Raw genomic sequence first — 25,069 nt, forward strand, 5'->3', positions numbered from 1 at the left:
ACCATTGTGTTACCCCAACCATTATTTAGTTACATCCTATCCATCTCTTACTCTCCTTCTATTGAACAGAGAGGCTGCCCTGACTTTTGTAAATGTTTCAGTCACTTAGTTGTGGTTTATCATTTGGACAGAATGCTACATCGGGGATTTTTCTCCCCTCCCTAAGGCTTGAAGGGAAAATGACTTCTGTTGCTTCATATTTGATACATGAACATACACCCTATTCTTTTCATTTTAAGAAGCAAACCTAAGTTTATTGGCAACAGAGAAAACTGCATTTTTCAGAAACAGCTCTTCCCTCTAAAATGAACTTGAAAATAACTTAGAAGAGTTCATTTTTTGACATATATTTTAGTGAAGAAAGTGAGAATTCTTTAATATTTTTGTGTTAAGCTAAATATCTTTAAATTAAAATATCCCTGTAATCCTGAATTTAGCTAAGAGAAATGCTTTGGAATTGCCTATTTCTGTGATCTTAATTCATCACTAAACATTTTTGGTATTTTGGTACCTCATCCCTCAAAGTTCACAGTGGGCTCTTCTTAAACTGGTTTTCAATATATATGAGATACCTGACTTTAAGATAATTGCTACAAGTCTCTGTTAAAGCTACAGTGTAACTCAATATGATTAGATTAAATCATCTGGAAATGTATTTTTATTTAGAATTTATCTATAAGATACCTTGATTATGTGTGCATTCTATTTTACTGTTTATTTAATACTTTCATTTTCAAGTAATGATGTTTCTTTATTCCAACTATTTTAAAGGTTAGAACTTCCTCATCATTGATTTAAATCAACATCTTGTATTAAGTGCGAGTATGTGATTACAAAAAATAAAAAAAAGACTACACCAGCCAGCCAAGATGCTGACATCTGGGCACAGTGATTACAAATGGTGACCATGGACAGCAATGTTCCTGCTGATTCGGCAGCCATTCAAGGCTGCTTTTCAGTGCTGACCTGCCCTTTGAGTCTTTATGCACATTTGCTTTGAGAAAGAAATACTTCTTGATTTTTTTGCTCTGTCTAAACCCACTTCCTTTATCAGACTTAAAAACATATTCCTTGTTGCATCAGCCTGTGGCTTTCCATGTCTAAAACTAAATTTTCTTTATGTGTATATATATGTTTGGCTTACATTATTTTAAAATAAACCACCACTTAGTTATTATGCTTTAATGGCTATCTTATTAAAGAAATATATTCATTAAAAACATAGGTTAATGGAAAAATGATTGTTTTATTTTTATTACAGAGACTAAAGACACATCTTTACATGAGAACATGGCTATAATAAATTATTTTTACTACAGTAAAGATGGGCTTCTTCTAACACAGAGTGATACAGTATTAACAGAGCTAAGTTAACATGAAGATGATATGGATCAATGCTTATGGCAGCCCTGAACCGTGTCCTAATTAAAAAACAGAAGGATGAACTCTTGTATAAGGCCATTTAACTTAAACGGAATGATCCTGAAAGTTTAGAACTAATGATCATGAGTAATTAAAAAGACTTCACTCAAACCACTTAGATTTAAATCCAGGAAAATTCATCATTTAATTGCATTCAAGTAAATCAGAGTTCTTGGAAATAAATAAGAACACAGTTTTAATCTCTCTGCCTTCTTAAAAAAAAATTCAAATTTGCACTTGCAGTAAGGCATGTTCAAACTTTAAGCATGTTTAAATTGCCTTCTCATTGTAAGTTAAAAGATTATCACAAGTTTAATCCCTGAGATATAATTTATAAAGAATGAAACATACATTATTTGCATTCTAAAATGTAAGGGAAACTAAACCTGAATACCAAAAACAGTGATTTCCTTCAAAAAGAAGAGCTAAATTCTCCTATTAAGCACATTGTATTTGCAGGTTTTTTTCAAGACAACAAGTTATAGAATATATTTCCTAAGTAAACACTGGTATTAAGGACATTTTTCTCTTATTTTCCCATGTGAATATTAATAAAACTACAATATGTCTTGGCCACTCAGTAGTTAGAAAATAAAAGCCTCCATTGCTTTGGTCCCCATATACATTTATTTTGTGTAGATGACAGTGACTTTTCACCACTTCCTTTCCTATAATTCCATGATTCTCAAGATGATCATTTCATTTATACACAACCAAAAAAGTTCACAAGACCTTGCAGCACTATGGACATTTCACATTGTGGGATATAGCTAGTTGATTTTCTTCGGATTTCTTCCATTTTTGGAATCCCACATGATGATAATGTTAAAGTACACCCAGAAGAACAGGAAGTTTAAGCAGGACACAAAACACACCAATACAGAAAATAGGTCCGGTAGTCTCTGAGGAGGATCCAGTGTGACAGTCATCAGTGTCAGAAGGACCATGGTGATTACTGAGAAAAGGAACTACAAAGAGGGAGAAAAAGTGTCACTGCATAGTATGAAAGATAAAATTTAAATGCACTGGTAACGTTGATCTGTAGTTGTAAGTGAGCAGAATTAAAGGGGAGAGAGTTGGGGGTTCAGTCTCTTCTGATGGATCTCAACCTAGGCTGTATGAGTTATCTGGGATTTTTTAAAAACCTCAATTCTCAGACCACACCCCAGACCAGTTAAATCTGAGTTTCTATGATAGGCCTTAGCATTTTTTAAAGCCCTCCAAGTAATTCCCATATGTAGCCAAAGCCTATCTTACTTTTCTTCAGTGCCCGGGTGGTAAGAAAAGTATCTGGAACAGATAATATTTGCTAGCTGGGGTTAAATTCACAGCATGCTCCAGGCACTGAACCCTTATAGGATATAAAACTCTAAGATAATCTAAGAATTCATATGTGAAAAAGTTTTCTACAGCAAATGCAAAATTACATTTCATAGTCACAACGCTTTTAGTGAGCTAGTTCTGTATTAAAGCGTGGTGGGGCATGTGAAAAAAAAAATGTACTCTGGCCTCAAAGAGCTTCCAATTTACGGGAATGCATAATTAAATAAAAACACAAAGTCACATTTCATTAAATGCCAAAATGAGTAGTAGAAATAATTATTGCATTTATTGTAATTGCACAGCAGTTTTCTTCTCTAGACCAGTAAGTACACTGTACCACAGAACCTTCCGCAGTGATGGAAATGTTCTATATCTGTGCACTACAAGAGTAACTGCATGTGGCTACTGAACACTTGAAATGTCCCTGCTGTGACAGAGGAGCTGATTGGGGGGGGGGGGGCAGGGGAGGTCATTAGGTCTATTTATTTATTATTAGTTTTTTTTTTAATGGAGGTGTTGGGGATTGAACCCACGACCACGTACATGCTAGACATGTGTTCTACCACTTGAGCTATACCTTCCCCCCAGGAGTTGAATTTTTAAGCTTAAATCCACAAATGTCTAATGTCTACCATGTTGTGTAACTGTGAGACAAAGACCAGCCAGACAAGGACACAGAAGCTGCTTAAGTAAATGTAGAAAGCAAGCAGTGAGAAACAGTAAGTGACTTTCCTGGAGGAAGTCGGACATAAACGGAGCCCTAAAAGATGCTTTAAGGGCTATATTATGACACAGCTGGTAAGACCTGGAAAGAGAGTAACACAGTGATCATTCTAGATGAAAGAGTGGGAAGGATGGAAGTCAAAAAGGCTTATAGACAGGTATAAACAGGTTTCAAGTATCCTCCAAAGGGGAAATATGAGTCAACCTTGGGAGGGGATGAAAATTTCTGAAGTGAAATCATCAAATTAAAAGTTTCAAGCTTAAATATGGCACTGATTGGAATGTCATGATACTATGATCCTGAATCAGTGTTAAAAGACATGCTAGAATTCTCTCATTTTAAACTCGAGCCGTTACCCCCATTTGTCTGCTCCTATTTACAACGAAGTTTCCTACGAGAATTGCCTGTAACTCGTGCTGTCCAATTCTCCCGTTCACTGGTGAGCCCACACCAAGCAGGCTTTCACCCCAGTCACTCCAGTAAAGCTCCCCTGGCCAGTGATCCGTAGTGACCTCTGCTGCACTAAATCCGATGGTCAATTTTTATTCTCTTATTTATCTCCCAGCAGCATTTTAAATAAGACATCACTCCTATCTCCTTGAAACTCTTCCTTCACCTGGCTTCCATGACACCATACTCTCCTGGTTTCCTCCCACCTCACTAGTTAATCCTTCTCAGACTTGCTGAATCCTCCTCAGTTTATAATCACACCTTTGGTGAGCTCATCCAGGGATGTGACTTCAATAACTATCTATACAATGAGGACTCAAATTGCTATCTCCAGCCTGGACCTCTCCCCTAAACTCCAGATTCACATATCCAAATTCTTAATATCCCCACTTGGGTAGCTAATAAGCATCTAAAACTAAGTATACATATAAACTATCTTCAATAATGATGACTTCTCATCAGAAAATATGGAGGCCATAAGGCAGTGGGATGGATGCAAGTCAAATTGCTGAAAGAAATAGCAAATATACTCTTCAAAAATGAAGGTGAAATTAACAAAAAGTCAATACATTTGAAAATACTGAAATAATACAAAGTATGTTCTCCAAATACATCAGAATTAAGTAGTCAAGGAAATCTCCAAGTATTTAAGCACACACAAATAAATATATATCAAAATTTATGGAATACTGTCTAAAAGTGGCACAAGGGGTATATATAGGTTTGAATGACTGTATAAAAATAGAAGAAATCAACCACTTGACACAGAACACAAAAATAATAGCGAAAATCAATGACTGAAAAGTTGGTTCTTAAAAATAACAGTGAAACCAACAAACTTTAGCTAGGCTGACCAAGGGAAAAAGAGAGAAGGTACAAGTTCCCCAAGTCAGGAATGAAAAGGGACATCACTCCTTATCATACATAAAAATAAAAGATAAGGGAAATTTATGAACGGCTGTAATACAACAAATTGGATAACAGATGAAATGGACAAATTCTCAGAGATACCACTGAAATTGTATAAAGAAATAGAGAAAGTCTGAATAAACCTAAAACAAGAGATTGAATTATTCATCTTTTTTTAAACTGAAGTATAGTTGATTTACAATATTGTGTTGTCTCAGGTATATAGCAAAGTGATTCAGATATATATTTTTTTCAGTTTATTTTCCAGTATACATTATTACAAGATATTGAATATAGTTCCCTGTGCTATACTACTGTAATCCTTGTTGCTTATCTATTTTATTTATATTAGTTTGTATCTGTTAATCCCATACTCCTAATTTATCCCTCCCCCAAGAATTAATCATCTTTAAGGTCCCATAAAGAAAGGTCCAAGAACAGATGACTTCACTGGTGAATTATACCAAATATTTCTAAACGAATTAATACCAGTTCTTCATAAACTCTCCCAGAAAGTGGAAAAAGAACACTTCCTAACTCATTCCATGAGGCAGGTGTTAACCTGATTCCAAAACCAAAGACATCACAAAACTACAGACTAATATCCCTCATAAATATACGATACAAAAGTCTTCTACAAAATACTGGCAAACTCAAACCAATGGCATATAAAAAAGATGATTTTATATCATGATTAAGTGCATCCCAAGAATGCAAGGTTTAGTTCAACATACAAAAATCAAACAATGTAACAAACCCTATTGATAGAATAAAAGGGAAAAACCACATGATCTTATCATCAGACACAGAAAAGGCCTTTGACAAAATCCAGCACCTTTTCATGATAAAAACACCCAAACTAGGAATAGAAGAGAACTCCCTAACCAAAAAAAGGCCATCTGTACAAGTCCCACAGCTACATCATAGTTAATGGTGAAAGACTGGATGATTTCCCCCTAAAATCATGAAGAGAAGATGTCCACTCTCGCTCGCTCTTTCAACACTGTAGTGGAGGTTCTAGCCAGAGTAAGTAGGCAAGGAAAAGAAATAAAAGACATCCAGGTTTGAAGGGAAGACATAAAACTATCATGATTTGCAGATGACACAATCTTGCATATAGAAAATTATAAGGAATCTACTAAAAACGTAGTATAGAATACAAATTCAATATAAAAAAATTGTATTTTTATGCAGTAGCAGTGAACCTTATGAAAACAAAATTAAGAAAACAATTCCACTTACAAAAGCATCATAAAGAATAAAATACTTAGAAATGAACTGAATAAAAAAAGTGCAAGACTTGTACATTGAAAATTACAAACACTTTTAAAGGAAAGTAAAGAATATCTAAATAAATGGAAATACATCCTATTCTGTTCACAGGTTTGAAGACTAAATCTTGTTAAGATGGCAATACTTCACAAATTGAAATACATATTCAAAGCAAATCCCTATCAAAATCTCAGCTGGGTTTTTGGAGAAACTGTTGAGCTGATCCTAAAATTAATATGGAAATATAAGGCACACAGAATAGCCAAAACAATCTTGAAGAACAAAGTACAGGGTTTCACATTTTCCATTTTAAAACTAATTATTAAGTCAGTAATCAAGACAGTGTGGTAACAGGATAAGGATAATACAGATCAGTGGAATATAACAGAGTCCAGGAATAAACCCTTACATTTAAGATCTGTTGATTTTCAACAAGGGTGCCAACACAATTCACTGGTGCTGGACCAACTGAATAAAGCTGGACTCCTACCTTACACCATACACAAAACTTAATTCAAAATGAATCAATAACCTAAAGATAACTACGGTTATAAAACTCTTACAGAGAACATAAGAGTAAATCTTCAGGACCTTTGGTTATACATAGTTTCTGAGATACGACACAAAAGCACAAACAACAAAAGAAAAATAGATATAATAGACTTTCTAAAAATGAAAACCTTTGTGCTGTAAATGACACCATAAAGAAAATCAAAGAGCAGCTCACAGAATTGGAGGAAATATTTGCAATCTAGTAAGAGACCTGTATCAAGAATGTATAGAGAACTCTTAAAACTCAAAAATAAAAAGACAACTCAATTAAAAATGGGCAAAAGGAGGGTACAGCTCAGTGGTAGAATGCATGCTTAGCATGCAGGAGGCCCTGGGTGCAATCCCCAGTACTTCCACTGAAATAAAGAAATGAATAAATAAACCTAATTACATCCCCACCCACCACCCCTCCCAAAAACTGGGCAAAAGATTTGAATAAGCATTTCTCCAAAAAAATTATAGTAAGATGCTCACCATCATTAGTCACTAGGGAGATACAAATCAAAACCACAAGTACCACCCACTATGTGTGGCTGTAATAAAAAAGACAATTACAAGTGCAGTCAAGGATGTGGAGAAATTGGAGCTCTCATATTGTTGGTGAGAATGTAGAATCTTGCAGCACTTTGGAAAACAGTATGGCAGTTTCTCAAAGTGTTAAACACAGAATTACGATGCCTAGGTATATGCATTATTCATAATGTCCAGAAAGTGGAAGAAATCTAAAGTCCATCTACTGAAGAATAGATAAACAAAATGTGGTATATCCACATAATGGAACTGGAAATAGAAAAGGGATGAAGTATTGATACATGCCACAACACAGATGAACCTCAAAAACATGCTAAGAGAAAGAAGACAGTGACCAAAGACCACATTTTGTATGATTCCATGTCATGGACCAAATTGTGTCCCTGCAAAATTCATACGATGTGACTGTATTTTGAGATGGGGTTACATTACGGTTAAATGAGGTCACAAGGGTGGGGCCCTAATCTGATAGGGCTGGTGCCCTTATGAGAAGAGGAAGAGACAGCAAAGAATTCCCTCTCTACACACACACACACACACAGAAAAGAGGCAACATGAGGAGACAGCAAGTTTGCCTACAAACCAGGAAGAGAGGCCTCACTAGAAACTAGTGCTGATGGCACCTTGATCTTGGACTTCTAGCCTCCAGAATTGGGAGAAAATAAACTTCTGTTGTTTAAGCCCCCTGGTGTGGTATTTTTGCCACAGCAGCCCTAAGAGACTAATATATTCCACTGCTATGAAATGTCCAGACAGGCAAAGCTATGGAGACTGAAAGTAGATCAGTGGCTGTCCAAGGCTGGGGTACGGGTGAGGGTGGAATGGGGAACGACTGCTGAAGGTACAGGGTTTCTTTTTTGCGGTGATGGAAATAATCTAAATCTAGGTTAGGGTGGTGGTTGTAAAACTGTGTACATACTTAAAGCAATGAATTGCATGCTTCAAATGGGTGGATTTTATGGTGAATTTATGTGCATTATATCTCAAAAATGCTATGTAATGAAGAAAGATATTAATAATTTTTTAAATAGTGCCCTTCCTTAAAAACAAAACAACTTAAAAAAAAAAAAAAAAGAAAAAGCAACAACTTACCAAATGTAGTATAATTCTGGGAAGAAATGTAAAACATGGAAAATATTTCCTAACAGAAATGGAGAACGATTTCAGTTGCAGTTCTTCTTCAGAAGTCTTTTCAAATATTGAAAAGGAAGTTGCGCAAGCTATAAAAAATGCCATCATTGTCACCACTGAGGGCATTAGGAGTTCATCCTTCAACAGAAGAGGCAGCATACTATATGGGAAAATAAAAAAAATCAAAAGAATTGTCAATTCAAGACATAAATACTTCATAAAAAAGTTTTAACGAGTTTACAAGTACTATACTTATACTGGAAGTTGGCTTGACTCACCTAAATGTTGACACAAGCAAAAACCAAGTAGACATAAAAGGAATTTCACTTAAAACTAAGCAGACTGGTCTAGAATGACAAAGAAAAATATTTTAATCTTACAGAATATAATTTCAACACTTACTTGTAAAAAATATGAAATGTTTTATCTGTCTGATTTTTGAGGAAGCTAAAAAAAGCCCCCAAACCACAAAACACAACCAGCAAGGTCTCCATGTGGACCAATGATTCACTTTTTTATAACCCAATCCAAACTAAATGAATCTAGTTGCAGAGGACATGTCAACTCCTCATAGTAACTGGAAAACTTCTTCCAGTATCCATTAATGAAACATTTTTTTTTCTCTGTCATACAAACAGTAACTTGAAGAAAGGATCAGATAAACAGATCTGAACATTCAGAGAATAAGAGCTTTTTTGTGTGTTTCATCCTACTTGGTAAATATGAAATGAATTCCTGGTTTAGTGGTTTTCAAACTTCTTTTTAATCATCTTCCATGTGACATAAGACTCAGCTAAGTTAGAAACTAAAACACAGGATCGTCATCTGCCCCTGAAGAGAGGACAAGAGAGGCAAAGAAGTAGTATAAAGGGTTTGTGATGGCAGAATAAAAGAAAAGAGGAAAAACTGCGTAGGAAGAGGCTACAAGAAAGAGCAGTAGTGTAGAGAGAGGAAGCGTCAGCACCCACAGACAGAACCGCTGGCTTATCACACAGCGGTTTAGGCCATAGGTCCAAACTCTGTGACCCCCTTAGCACCACCCCTGCTCACACTGCCTTCTAGATTCAGCTGCGGCAATGCTAGAGAAGGACGGGGCTAAGTCCCCATCCCGTCCCTGTCTCTTACTTACTGTATAACTCTGAACAATTTATTAAGCTTTTTCTTATGTGTAAATGAAAATAATACCTTGGATTGTCTTGTTAAGTAGTTGAAAGAACTCTTTTGCAAGTATTATCTAGTATTTTTTTAAATAAAATAAAAATAAAAAACTTTTTACTAATAATGGTGCTTGTTGAATAATAATTATTTTGTTGTTATATTAGTTATTATTTTGGGTCTCCTTAATTTAAAAGGTTTGAATATTCTCCTCCTTTCTTAGAAGGATGACTTTTCCTCATGTCAACTAGCATATGAAATGTAAGGCTTGGAATTATAAACTGACTAAAAATTACTGCACTATAAGAAAATAACAGGACTTCCAATTTCATTGCTTGATGCTTTTAAAATCAGGATGTATTCATGTTAGTAACAAGCACACAGTAGGTGCTCAATAAACATTATTTTCTCTTTCTGGATCTTAAATTTTTCTCATTTAATCATTCAGTATTCATTTATTGAACGTAAGCATTTACTGAAAACTAATTATGTACAAGCACTGCTCTGAAAGGAAGACAGCGATGACTATAACTCACCCCTTAATTTCAAGGCACTTAATATTTACAATCAACCAGCAAAACCACTCACATCTTCACCTTCTTCTCTGAGCTTTCCCTTTCACCACCGTGTTCAGATCCCGGCTCCCTCCCCTTGAGGAAAATGCTGCCCTCTGCCCTCTCGACTGTGCCTGTTTTGTCGTTTCCATAGCCTTTTGGCCCAGAGGAGGGAGATCACCTCCTCGCTCTTCATACAACTTGCACACCAGCTCTCCCTCCCTCCGCCCTACAATCTCCAGCTTTGACTCATGTCATTGGGCTTTATCTCCTATTATTCCTCATCTTTGTTATTATCCACCAGCCACAAGGATCACTTCCCTCATTACTCAATGATTTCAACTCCTTACACACTGTCACTGTCTACAGCCCTATGCATCTCAATTCTTGGCAGCGTTAACATACACACAGATGATCTTCCAACACCCTACCCGCTCATTTGCTGGAACTCCTCTCTTCTAGTGATCTCATCTTCAACGCTCAACCTTAGGGTCATACTCTAGACTGCAGGCCCTCCAAAATCACAACTCAACAGTTGCATTCTGACCGCTATCTCCTATCTTTTCAGTACTCCAACAATCTTTTGACCCCACTAAGACCTGCAATCCATTGTTCCTACCATATCTTCACGTTGCCTCACTACTTTGATGTCCTTTTCCCTTCTTACCCAGGTTAAATTCTAAGATCAATCATTATAATCACTCCCATGTATTCACTCTCAAGCCCCAAGCGAGTTATCCTCATGAGACATAAACCTGGAAATACTCAACTCTCCACCTGCACTTACTCCAGACTTACTGAGTAGCTGCTCTGGAGGGAAACATTCACCCACACTAACTATTCTCACTTCAAATATATGCTCATGATATTCAAGTGTCCAGCAATTACTATATATTTTCCTAGTCTGTTCATACTCTGTGTCTCCTTAGAAAGATAATTCACACCTTCTCCTCTCTCCTCATATACCCAACAGCTCCAACACTCTTGCCTTATGACTCTGCCTTCCACATCAGTAACAAAACTGAAGCAATTAAAGGAGAACTTCCACACATGGCACCATCACATCTACTCTCTCGCCAGCATCTGAACCTATAGTGTGTTCCCTCTTTGTACTAAAATGAACCATGGCGCGCACCTGTCCACAGCCAGTCCTTCCACTTGCGCTCTAGATCCTGCTCCACCTCCCTTTCTGAAGGACATTGCTCCAGCAGCTCTTACCTCTCCCCCGTGTCATCAATATTCCCTTTCTACTGACCATTCCCATGCCATTATTTTTAGCTTCTAACAAACAACAAACCTCTTTTGACCCCACTTTCTCTACCAGTTATTGCTCAATTTCTGTGCTCCCCTTTTCAGCAAAACTCATCTAAAGAACAGCCTACCTATCTCCCATGATATACAAAAGTTAACTCAAAATGGATCAAAGACCTAAATATGAGACCTAAATCCATAAGTTCTTAGAAGAAACGTGAGAGTAAATGTTTATTACTTTGGATTTGCCAATGGTTTATTAGATATAATATCAAAAGCACATGCAACAAAAGAAAGGATGAATTAGAATTCATCAAAATTAAAAATTTTTATGCATCAAAGAACACTATCAAGAAGGGGAAAATCCAAAGACTGGAATAAAGATTTGCTAATCATATATCTGATAAAGGTTTAAGATCCAGAATATATAAAGAACTCCTAAAACTCAACAACAACAAAAAAGATAAACAATCATCTAAAACTGGGCAAAAGACTTAATTAGCAGGCATTTCTCTGAAGAAGATATACATATTGCCAATAAGGACAGAAAAATATGCTCAACATCGTTAATCATTAGGGAAATGCAAATCAGAACCACAATGAGATTCCACTTCATACCTATGAGGAGGGCTAAAAAGAAAAAGAAAAAATGACAGTAACAAGTGCTGACAAGGATACAGAGAAACTGGAACCCACATACATTACTGATGGGAATGTAAAATGGTTTGGCTTCTGTGAAAAATAGTTTGGTAGTTCCTCAGTAAGTTAAATACAGAATTACTATATGACCCTGAAATTCCACTCCTAGGTATAGACCAAAAAGAACTGAAAACAAGTGTTCGAACAAAACTTTTAGGTTAACGTTCATAGCAGCCCTATTCCCAATAGCCAAAAGGTGAAAACAGTCCAAAATGTCCATTGACTGATGCATGGACAAAGAAAATATAGTATATCCATGTGCTGCAATATTATTCAGGCATAAAAATGAATGAATGATAATGTGCTACAATGTGGATGAACCTTGAAAATATTATGCAAAGTGAAAGAGGTCAGGTACAAAAGGCTACATATTTTATGATTCCATTTATATAACATATCTAAAATGGGCAAATCCACAGAGACAGAAAATAGATCAGTGGTTACAAGGATTCGGAGGTGAGGAGAATGGCGGAGACACTGCTTAACGGGTTCAGGGTTTCCTTTTGGGGTGATGAAAATATTCTAGAAGTAGACAGTGGTGATGATTGCACAGTTCTGTTTATTTTTGCTCTTGTTCTTTGTGCTTTTGGTGTCATATCCAAAAAAAATTCATTGCCAAGAACAATGGTCAGATTACAGGTCACTGCCCTTCTACAGGGTAGTAATCCTGGGGAAAATTCCACGTTTGAAAGCAATGCCTCTCCATAGTTCCATCCCCTAGTACTAGGATTTGTGTAGGGTCAGCCTAGCCTCACATATAGTGGTCAGATCTAACTCAAGTTTAGATTTGGGGGGACGAAATGACACTGTAGTCCCAATCTGCAGCGGTATGAGATTATTTTGTTCAGAGCAAAGAAGGTTCTCCACAGGCCAGCCCAGCTTATTATAAGGCGCTGCACTGAGGTTTTAATCCAAAGCACTGCCTAATAAAAGCAATACTTCCTTGTATCTGTCATTGGTCATTTCATACATGTACCTTCCACAGGAACCTAGGGAACACAGGGTAAAAGGTGGGACAGATCTAGGGCAGGATGCAAGTATTCCAATGTGTTCTAGGCAAATATTATTTTAACATTGAGATACTCCCAACTGTCACCCAATTTCTATGAAGACCAGGAAAAAATTTTAATGCTCCTTAAACAAAGGAATCCAGTTAGGATTGCCAATAGGGTCTAAATAAAGGTTTTGACAAAAAAAAAAACAAAAAAACAAAAACACCAGACAGGAGGCAACACATAAAAGCCCCTTAAGAGGTTAATGGAGAGAACAAGACTATTGAATAGATGTGGAAATGAATGAAATGGAAAAGGCAAAGAGGACAAAGAGGCACCAGCCTGACGAGAGCCTCTTGGGAAGACACAGTTTTTATTAGCATATCGAAAATACCAATGAAAAAATAGGAAGAGTTAAGAAGTCAGGAATGATTCTATAAAATTTTTTTCAGTTTAAAATACATCATAAAGAAGTAAATCTGTAAGATCATCATTCTGGAAAAAATATAGTTTTATGAAACAATTTTATACAACTATGTAACATTTGTGTAGTTTTGATTTGTATTCAGGTGATTATATGTAAGTAATAAATTTATTTATACATTATAAACACATAATAAATAAATAAAACACATAATTAAACCTTTTTACTTACAGTGATACCAAAAGAATGGACTTTTCATGTACTTGGAAAGAAAACAAAAAGAATGATAGTGCACAGCTAACCTTTAAGGGAAAAGGGGGAAAATTAGATATAACAACTTATAAAATCTAATAGCAATTTAATTATGAATCTGATTAAAAATCATTTCAAGTAAAATTTTAAAAGTTTAATATGGCTTCTAGTTAAATGGAAAATATACATACAACTCTAGTAAGCATAATATTTTATTTAAATTTAATAATCAAAATATTTTTTAAAAAAATAATTATTATAAAACTACATTTAACCATTAAGACAAGTTCACTGAGAGTCAGTTATTAATAAACAAAACTACTAAATACTTCAGATGCAACAATCATACCTTCATCCTCCCTTGGAATCTCTGACACTTTAAATTAAAAAGCATGAAGGACAAGAAGGTCAAAAACTAAAACTGGCAAAATAAATTGTAGTATTTTTAAAATGTGCACTTAAATAAAATACATTAAATGTTTTATAAAGTAATCATTAGCTATTTGGGGTTTTAAATAAAAGATTACTTAGATCTATTTTCAGGAGTTTATTTTCTGCATATTAGACATCTATCTATATACATCCAATCCAGTTGCTCAAGCAAAAAGCCTGGATTGCTATCTTGTACACACTACAGATCCAAACCATCAGCAAATCCTAACTACACCATCTCCTAAATACAATATCCACCTACTTCTCTCCATTGCCCTCTGCTGATGGTGGCAGAAGAGTGGTTGAAGCCACCCCCGTCTTTCCGTGGGACCACTGTACTAACCTCCTAATTTATGGTGATGCTCTTGCCCGCTACAGTCCATTCTCCATTTAGCCACCATAGCAGATCATGTAATTTCCCTGTTTAAAATCCTCAGATAGCTTCCCATTACACTTAGGATAAAAATCCAAACTCCTTTGTGATCTGGTTCCTGCCTTCCTCTTCCAGTCTGTTTCTTACTGTGTCCCTCACTCATTTCACACCCACCACTTCATACTTGTCCCTTCAATGCAGTGAACATGCCAAATGTGTTCTTGCCTTAAGGAAAAACTTACTTTTGTCAAGTCAGAGCCCACATCTTCTTGTAATTGGTTCCTTCTGGTCATTCACTTCTGGGCTCAAATGTCACTTCCCTAGAAAGGCCTTCCTTTACTCAATCTAGAGTAGCGTTACCTAACCACACCCCGAAAGCCTGCTTTTCACACAGCACTGTTTTCTTCATGGCCCTTATTTCTCCCGGATATTTTCTTCTTAACTGATTCACTTTGCTTATCGTCCTTCTCCTGCCACTAGTAGGAAGGACCCCAGTTACGAGAGCAGGGATACTAGCTGTCATTCATCTATACACCAAAACCTAGAAGAGGACCTGGCACACTAGAAGGCACTTAATAAATACTACTTGAAAAAAAATAAATGAGTCATACTGCTGCTGTAGATATGTTAGTGCTATCAATTACCTCAATTATAGACCTATACTAAGAAATAATTCAATCTAAATGGAAGGGAAAAGATTTTAAAATAATTATAATGGGAAATATTTTTAAAGTTCTCAGAAGTATTCAATAAGAATTTAAAACGTTACCAACAAAAATAAAATAAGTAATTAATATGGCTTTTTTATTTTTTTAAACACAGTGGCTGGTATTAAAACACAGCAAACAGAATAAAATTAGGAAATTAAAGGAAAAAAATGTTCTTTTCTGGTTAATAATCCTAAAAGTAATCATCTCTAACACTGCTACAGTTACTCAAACTCTGAAATTCAATTCTATTCTATTATCTTTGAAATACACCTTTATTTAGGAGGAAAAATAACATCTTACATAAGCTTGCAAATATTTCAAGTTAGGCCTACTGAAGACGTCAGAGTATTAGTAACCACATCCCTCCTGTTCTAAACATCTGCTAGAATATGAACCATGGATGACTTAGTATGCTCAGAGTTCATTCACAGAATGAAACAACAGAAATCGTCAATAAAAAGGTAATTTTAAAAAGAGGAACATGAAACTATCCCTTTTGCACTGTGGTACTAATAGGCACTTTGAAATATTCGACTGGTATGCCCTGTTCTGGCCTGTTTTTAGAACGCAAGGGAAATAAGAGGCAGTCCCAGAACAACATCCTAATTTCTAAAATGTCCCTTTGTAAGTCCAGTAAGACTCACTGTTTTCACAAACTAAATTTTCTTGATATTTTTAAAAGACATTCTTTAATGTCATCTTACACACTAAGGTACACAGGAACAAATTTTAAATACTACAGAAATACAGCCAGTAGGAATTTGTAAACCCACTCAGAGAAACTCTAAAATGTAGGACATATACTCAAACTGACACACGTCATCTTCCCAAAATGGAGATCTGTCCCCTCCCCTTCTCCAAAATCTTTTTTGGCTCCTCTTGCACACAATTCAAATTCCAACTTTTTCAGCCCCAACATTCAAGGCCTTACACAATTTGATCCTTTCTGACACTTCTCTCTTACCATATCCTCCCGCAGCCTCAACACACACACACACAAAGTCACACAAATTTCACTGCTTAACAGCTATTCCCAGTAATCCCTATCCTTTCCCACACTGGTACCTCCAGGCTCTTCCTCCTGTCTCAGATTCTCTTCTGTTACACAACCACCGATTCCAAATCTTGCCCAGTTTTCAAATTTGGTTCTAATCCCATTTGCTTTAAGAAACTGTCTAAAATCTGCCCCCACACTATGAAAGCACTTCATCGTACCTGATGGAATACCATCTGCTTTACAGCAGAATGGCTTCAGCCAGTCTATTGCCACCGTCTTCTTCTTTGTATTCCCTCACTGACTAATATAAAAAAGAAATTAAATAGCTGCTGAACTAAACTGAAAGATTTAGTGTCCAGCCTAGTGTCAGCCTAGTGTCCAACACAGCACCTAAGTATGTCAGACACTCAGTCAATATTCATCAAATAAATGAATGTCATATGTCTCAATCCAATAAACCCTGCTCAGAGCAGGAAAATAATTATCTGTATTTTTGAAAGATCATTTGCAGCAAGAATTAAGCATCTAAAGTAATGAGAAACTTACCAGAGTAAATTTGAATCCTTTGGGAGAGGGGTGAAGTGTTAATTTGATACATGCAGGAAGCAGGCTCAAAAATGTAAAGCAAAAGCTAAAAAATTAATAAAAATTAAACATTTGTTTCCTTTGTAGAGGTATATAGCTAAAACAAAGAAATATTTTTTAATGTAAGGATCACATTACCTATCAACTTAAATTCATTTCAAATTAAAGTTTTTTCATGTATTAAATAATAAACTTAAGACCAAATAACATTAAAATAAAATCTATACACTGAAATACATACACACTTTAATATATACACAGTTATATAATACAGAACAAAACACTGTAGTACTAAATGTTGTTTATGTTACTTTGGTATTCAGTATCAATTATGAAGAGATACAAAGACAGCTAAAAGTCAATTATCAAGAAACATAACCAGGTATAAAGAGAGAATGCTATATTTGTAACACAAACATTCATGCAATTTACTCAAAAGAGAATCTTTCTGACCCTCCTATCACAAAAGTTGGTTATCTGATCTTCAAGCCCATGGTAAATCAGGAAAAAAAAAAAGGCTAGCAAGGGAGCGGGAAGCTGCTAGCGCGCTTCTCCGAGATGGCGCAGAAGGAAAAACAACTCTACAAGCAGAGCAACCTGGAGCCGCTCAGTACCCTGGCAAACAGCCTTTGAAAGCCCTGTCATTATAATGCAGAACAGTAACTGATTTTCCCCCTTGCAGTGGCTTGGTGGTGTGTCAGCCCGGTTAGTGTGCTTTGTTAAGCTGGGCTGCAAAAGATACACCCCAAAGAACTGGAGGAAGGAAGGAGGCAGCACCAGTTCTGCAGCACACACACACCTTCTCCTAGCTACTCAGACACGAGAGTTGGTGCTGCTGTGAAGATGTAATTAAAGTCCTTATTCAGTTCATTTCAAGTTAATCAAGGAGGGCTGTTTTGAGCAGAAGCCCTTTACAGGAAGGCATAGGCCTCCCCAGACCCAGAGACTGAACAGCTGCTGAGGTCTGCATAGCTCTTCCTTCTACCTAGAAATTCCCTCCCGAATTCCAGTGGGCGTAGCCCCCACAACTGTATAAGCCAATTCCTCATAATAAATTAATACACACAGACACACACAGAGTGATCTCTTACTCATTCTATTTCTCTGATCGAATCCTGACCGATACACCACTGAAAATCATGTCTCTTCAAGATCATGTTAAATCACGCTTAGTATACTCTGTTTAAGGGGGGTGAAGCAGTGAACGATAACTTTCACATAAAGTATTTCAAATAAAAGAGTTCTGCTGTAAGGGGGATAGGTTTACATCATGCGGAATGTTCTCTAATGAAGAACACCTTACCCCCATGATGCCAGATGACTGAAGTATTGCCATGACACTTTTAGAGCAGCTTATAAAACACTAGATACAAACTGTGTCTCTTACCTGATTATTATCTGGATGTGATGTGGCAAAATATCCTTGATCTTCAGAAAGACACTGAAGCTGCACCAAACATTGGCTACTTTATCCTTAAAAGAAATTTGTTAGTTTTACATTCTTGTATAATTCAAAGAAATATTATACTCCATGAAGCATGGTCTATATTCTCTAAATAAATAAACTTTTGAGACTTGGGAAGTGTTTGCTGACAATTTCATAACTAAGTTGATTAAACTCTTCAAGGAACACACACACATACACACACACACACTCAAACAATGAGATTTTTCTCTTTTTTTTGCAACTGGAGGTGACCTAAATCACTGGCAAACCATAATATAGATGTTCCCAAGAAATATTTAATATTTTTCAAAGAACAGCACGTCATCTCTAAATACTGAGGTTATTCATCTTTGGAAATTTTTCTAAGAAATGTTTTCTTTCCCCTAATTGGTAGAACACATATTGTTTGATCCATTTTATAACACATCTGAAATTATTCAGAGTAACCTACTGTCTACTAGCAACAAGAGTTAACTGCTAATAAATCAAGAAGTTTAAAGACACTGGCAGTTATGCTAGGATCACTTGCAAAATTGAATTTGTAGCTACAGCTCTCTGCTTGTGAAACCCATCCTCCACACAGTTGCTTAATTCACAGCTGTGGAGGCGTAACATCAAGAAAGTACCCATCACGGACAACTGTGCCATCCGACTTGCCTCTTGTCAGACCAATGAAAATGCTCTTCAGATGTTGACGGCAAAAAGTAAATGGAGATGACCAGCAACACCATCAAACATGTGTGGTACTCACTTTTATAATTATCATGATAAATACCAATTCTGAAATGGGAGGCAAGGCAAACAACTAGTCAGCTTACATGGAGAATTACACTTTTCTTTATATAGGTGTTAAGGTTAAAGTATATATAAAGATGACATTAGGAGCGTAATTCTCAAACTTTAAATTACAGCTCGGGCATGCATGAGCTATATGAATATCTGACCTTGGTTTTCTGATCTGTAAAGTGGGTATAATAGCTACCTCAGTGCTACTGTAAGGCTCAAATAAAACGGCATGTTAAATGTCTGACACCTAGTAAGTGGTGCTAATAACAACAATGATTATGATTATCGGTCTCATCACTGTCATCATTCCCACTGACACGCAAGTCACACATACCTGTTCCTTCACAACACCAAATTATTTTAGTCTCTTTTATAATGCTCTTTCCATGCTGCCATAGACCCATTGAAAGATATTCTATAGCAATTTGTATATTCAAAAATTAAAATGATACATATGCTTTCCTAATTCTTTTTAAAAGAACTGTTTATTCAAAAGCAAATTATCTATAAATATGTTGTCTCTGTCTAACTTTATTAATAGGCCTTTTTGTTTCAGAAAAATGGTTTGTTTAATTTAATTACTAAATCTAAATCAAATTATCCATGCAATAAAAGTTTAACAAGAGTGATTAAGCTAGCATTAAATGAAATCAAATGAATGATTCTCATTAAAAATTACTATGGATGAAGGTTATATATCTCACAAGGAATTATGAGATCTTTCTGAAGCAAACATGATTATTAGTTTAATAAATAATTTCCTAAGACTAAAAGGAGAATATAAACCAAAAGATCACAAAGCTGTTAACTTTGTAGCTGCAACTTCTCACGCTGTCTTTCATTACGGACCCTATTTCATTAGCAAAAAGGAAACTCAATTATGGATCTCATGATGGCTTAAGTATTACCTATTTGTGTAATGTACTAGAAAATGCCAGCTGAGCTAGAGGTTATGTGCCGGATTAAATAACTGGCAAGGAACGACTGCAAGAGGAGAGCAGCTCAAGTTACTATTCCTTGTGCGTCTTCCACATGAAATCCCCAAAGGTCACAGGGAAGGTACTGTAACAGAGAGGAGTGAGGGGGAAGCTTTGAAACATGCCTCAAACAATCCACGATCCACTGGAAAGAGTCTTCTTAGAACTTGCAGGGTTTGTTCCCTTTCTGTAAAGAACGGCAGCCAGCAGAGAAGGAAGGCAGCCACAACAGTACAAGCTAGCTTAATTAACAACACAAACCTAGAACAAAAACAAAGGTAACTGGTAAGAGAGGGAGAGGTTAGTAATTCTGAGTCATCAAAGTCTCACTAAATGTAACAAATACAAATGTATAGTAATGATACATCTATGCCATCAATACAGGCTTTAGATAAGAGTCTACTTAAATCAGAGTTAAGAAATTCACAACTACCAAAACGCATAATGCCCCAACAAAAAGACTATCACCATCCTTATCAACATTTAACTTAGATGACATTCCTATGAAGCTATGAAGAAAAGTGTCAAATTAGGACATTAGTATTAGGACATGGTAATACGTATATAATCTATTATGTTCTAAGAGGATGAAATCCTACAGCAATGTTCTAACAAGCCAATCCACATTACCTCCAATAAATGTACACTGATCAAAATATTTCTCTAGTTATGAAGATTTAAAATAAAATAATACAGAACATGACTTAATCTCTCTTTCCCACTCAACCCATGGCCACCAACACATTAATAAGAAATCACCAGATGGCAAAGTGGGAGACCACCTCCCTCCAGGTAAGTTTGCCAAATGAAATCTCTGAAGTAGTTTTTTAAAATTCTTCTGTTTAAAAGCCACTTACCCCTTTCCTTTGAGGCCTTTTTTAGAACACTTGCCAAGCAAAAAGCAAAAAAATGGCAAAGAGTGGTAAAGTTCCATCTGTTTATAATTTATAGCTAAGCAAAATGCCAGTGACCCTAGCAGGTCCCAGTCATAACATACTCCAAGAACACCCCACAAAGCAAAGCCAAGGCTCACAGAATTATATATGTTCCTGTGTCAAGGAAATTATCTCAGTAATTAAAAGAGATAGATTTTGCATATTATAGAACATTTTTCTTATGTGATTTTAGAATTATATATAGTGAAAACTATTTCTAAATACAAATTCAAAGTATTGAATTGATAAAAATTTGAAATTATATACAGCAACCTCAAATATATTAAATCTACTGCTAAACAAAGCAACTGATTTGTTTAGTTTTGAAAGAACTCTAAATAGTTAACACATAGCTTTGTTTTCTGCTAGGCTGTTCATAACATTACTATAACATACCAAAATCAGTGCTCCAAAAGTTACAAAAAAAAAAACCCCACAAAAACACCAACCTTACTGATATCACAATACTTCCTCTAAAATATAAATCAATCAATATAAATTAACATACGTGCTTAAGTAGAAACTAATAACACTGTTACATGAAAACAACATCACAATTAGATTTTCAGTTGAAAACGGTGAGCTGAGCACTCATGTTTCCTCCTCTCCTTCCCAAGGCCCTGCTTAAAATGATAAGGAAATTTTTGAAGTATAAATTCACAGCCATAAGGAGAACAGGAAAATGGGTTACAAGAGATGAAGATTTCAACACCTTTCTAGAAGACAGAAAGAGGACAGACACATGGCAACAAACAAAACAGGCTAAAAGAAGCCACAGCATAGCGACGGCAGGAGGAAGCTCAGGCAGCAAGGAGCCAATCGGCCCCACAAGCCCCTGGAGCGCCTGAGTACGCTGAAAGGAAAACAAGAGGATTAGCTGAAAATCCCTGGATGGAGAAGTCAAATCTCATCTACCCTTGTGCAAAAATTACCTGGCCGCCAAAACATTTACCCCCAGGCAACACAACAAGGAGTATTTCTCCAAAGAAATGGAATAAACTATTTGGGCAGCTAGTGCAGAAGTTAACTCTAATGCAGACTCCTCCACATTCTGACATTTAGGGACCCCAGAGTACCAGCCAGCTCTGTGCCTTGTGCCTTACAGTGGACCAAATGTGTAGAGAGCTCACATGCAGCTTTCTCTTCTGCCTTGTTCTTAGAATAGATACAGGCATTTAAGGAAATCAAACAGGCATTTAAGGAAAACTCATGACAGAAAAAGGATCAAAGTGAAAAGGATTAAAGAACTTAGAAGAATGGAAATAGTTCCGGGAACAGTATGAAAAAAAAGTAAACTGAAATTTAAGATATGCTTAACAGTACAAGTGGAATTTAATAGAAGTGTCAGACACAAAGTCAAGATAATCTTCAAAACCATAAAACAAAAAGACAAAGAGATGCTGAAGATGGAGGTGAAAGATCTAACATCTGTCTAGTAAGCTCAAGAAAGGGGGAATCTTATCAAAGGAATAATTTACAAGAGTTTCCCAGAACTGAAGAACAGGAGTCTTCAGAATGAATGACCCATAGAGTGTTCAAAACAATTGTCAGAACAAATTGCCAAAGAAATCATTACAATATTTCAGAGCCCAAAAAGTAAAAACAGTAACAACAAAAGCAGAAGCAGCAGCAGCAATCATAACAGATAACAGCAGCAACAAATACTTATGTAGTGTGTGGTATCTCCCAGGTACTTTGTTAAATGCTTGACAAACATGAATTCACTTAATTTCCAAAAAGTTTTAAAGTTCTTATCATCTATATTTTACAAATGAGAAAAGTAAACAGTGGTTAAAAAAATGTGTCCCCATAAAATGACAAAATCCCCAAAAGCTTCAAGAATTTGACTCAAATCAGAGGAGACACCACTACAAGTTTCCCAGAATGGTTAAAAGGAAAATAACTGACAGCTGGTGAAGGTGAGCACCCGGGCCCCGGACAGCATTGCTAATGAGAGTGCTAACTGGCAGGTCATGCTCAAAAACCATTTGGGTATACCTACAATTAAACATGTGCACACGCTGTAACCCAGCAGTTCCACTCAAAAGAAATATGTTTACAAGTGTACTAAGAGACGTTTACAAAACGTCCAAAGCCGCATATTCATCATGGCCAAAACCTAGAAACACTCCAATGTCTATCAGCAGAGCTATGTCTATTCATGCAATGGAATATTGTAAAGCAATGAAAGTAAACAAACCACAGTTACACACAACTATACAAGTAACTTTCACAAAGAAAATGTTGAAGCAAAAATACCAAACACAAAAGCATAGCTACTGTGTTGTCTCTTTCATATAAAGTTCAAAACGTGGGGAGAACAAAACTGTATAGTATCAACAGTACGTCTACCTTTGAGAAACAGGAGGAAGAGGTACTTGGGACATGTACAGGTGTAGTTTTGGATACTGGCAAGGTTCTATATCTTGACATGAATAATACTCTGACAATTCATTTAAATTTTGTGCACTTTTCTGTATGAGTGTTAATACAAAGCAAATATAGTTTAAAAGATCTTGTAAACAACTTATTTTTCCTTTTCTTTATATCAGTGGTGTTGTTCTTTGGCTGTGATTCCACAACGCAAAAAAAAAAAAAAAAAAGAGCTCAATTCGGAAAGTGGGCAGAATAAAAAATATGATGGAAAAAACTACAAATCTGAATATCTTTTGCAAGTCCTTTAGCAGATACACATTTTCATTTTATAACTAAAACAGACTGGCATCAAAAGGAAAAAATTAAACAATCATATTGTGGATTATGTTTATTTTTTCCTTTGGGACAGATGGAGACAGATAGTAACATTTAATACATTAGAAGACAAACTAGAGAGCCACATACAGATTTTATCACTTCCCTCTATAATTTGTTTATTTGAGTGCTCCTTATTTTAGGTATCAAAAATTATACACATAAAATCCACGTATTTAATCATTCAGTTTTAGTTCCTGAAGCTTCCAGCTACCATCTGTTAGAGAAATATCTTGTTTCAAAACTCAAAAACTGTAAAACTATTTTTCCTTGGTCAGTGTCAGATAATATTTACAAAAGATAGAAGGTGTTTCACCTTTTTAGAATTAGGAGAGCATCACCATAAATTCTGGCATTCTTTTTCCTACTCTCAAGGAGAGCTAATTGGTTACAAACATTCTGTTCTCAAGCCAAATGGATTTGAAAAAGCATTTCTACTTTTACTAAATCTGTACTTTACCCTTCAAGTAAAAGCTTGGTGAAGAGATTCTTATATCATTTAATAAATAGTTTATGGGGGAGAGTATAACTCAAAGTCATAGAGTGCATGCCTAGCTTGCACAAGGTCCTGGGTTCAATCCCCAGTACCTCCTCTAAAACAAAGTAAATAAATAAATAAACCTAATTACTTCCCTCCCCGCTGCCACAAAATAGTTTATATAAGCAAGAACCCTAGTAAATAAGAATTTACTAGATGACAACATTATACATACTATGCCCAGATTTCATGATATGCATCTGACTTCATTTCTAAATTAGTAAAGGATACTGAAAATGTCCATAATCGATAAGAATAAGGCCTGGATACAGCAATATGCATAATACTTTAGCAATCTGTAAAGAAAAGTATTTTGAAATAAGAAAGTAATCTGTTACTTGAATCAAAGTAAAAGTGCAGTTTCATTTAACACAGTAGCAAATGATCCCCTCTTACCTTCTACTTATCAAAATACTCCATTTTCATAAAAGAACTCTTTAAACACTAGTTTTCATGGAGGTGACATAGTATATACTTCAGTAAAAAGGGGAAAAAAATCACCAAAAGGTATTTGTCAGAGAAAGCATGTTTATATATAAAATCAGAAGTTAATCTAAAACTTAATCTATATAAAATGCCCAAGGAGAATATTCATTAACTGTGAGTATGAGAATATATAACAACTTTTCAAAATGCATTTCAGTTTAGTCATTCTCACAAGCCAACTCAAAATTCATATTTACCAATTAAGCAATAAATTTAGCATGCTGTGTAATTCAGCAGTATCTAATTTCTAAACTTCAGTGCATCTCATTACTATCATTGGGCATTAAAATAATTACTCTAAGTTAATGTTTCTAAATGAAAATTAATTGGCAGAAGATACACTGTTCCCTATCATCTATTTCCAAAAGCATGGCTTCCTTAAACTCCATACTTAATAGTTAAACTAATAAA

The 25,069-nt window shown here is 35.7% G+C and overlaps 1 protein-coding gene across 3 annotated transcripts in view; it reads right to left on the minus strand.

The window, feature by feature from the left end:
- ALG6 (ALG6 alpha-1,3-glucosyltransferase) overlaps window positions 1-25,069 on the minus strand; it is a 53,303-nt gene that overhangs the window by 1,983 nt on the left and 26,251 nt on the right. For 2 of the 3 annotated variants that reach the window (XM_031465285.2, XM_031465286.2), the window contains exons 8-16: window positions 24,404-24,468; window positions 20,806-20,991; window positions 20,074-20,209; window positions 18,126-18,211; window positions 16,700-16,784; window positions 13,621-13,691; window positions 8,593-8,661; window positions 8,276-8,474; window positions 1,227-2,390 (exon numbers count right to left, since the gene is read on the minus strand). In XM_031465285.2, coding sequence (XP_031321145.1) covers window positions 2,193-2,390; window positions 8,276-8,474; window positions 8,593-8,661; window positions 13,621-13,691; window positions 16,700-16,784; window positions 18,126-18,211; window positions 20,074-20,209; window positions 20,806-20,991; window positions 24,404-24,468 — 1,095 coding nt within the window. In that variant the 3' untranslated portion in view covers window positions 1,227-2,192. Of the gene's footprint in view, window positions 1-1,226; window positions 2,391-8,275; window positions 8,475-8,592; window positions 8,662-13,620; window positions 13,692-16,699; window positions 16,785-18,125; window positions 18,212-20,073; window positions 20,210-20,805; window positions 20,992-24,403; window positions 24,469-25,069 lie in introns of those variants that run through there. The other variant, XM_031465288.2, reaches the window with a different exon arrangement.

The sequence above is a fragment of the Camelus dromedarius genome, chromosome 14 (genome assembly GCF_036321535.1).
Source record: "Camelus dromedarius isolate mCamDro1 chromosome 14, mCamDro1.pat, whole genome shotgun sequence".
Taxonomy (NCBI): Eukaryota; Metazoa; Chordata; class Mammalia; order Artiodactyla; family Camelidae; genus Camelus; species Camelus dromedarius.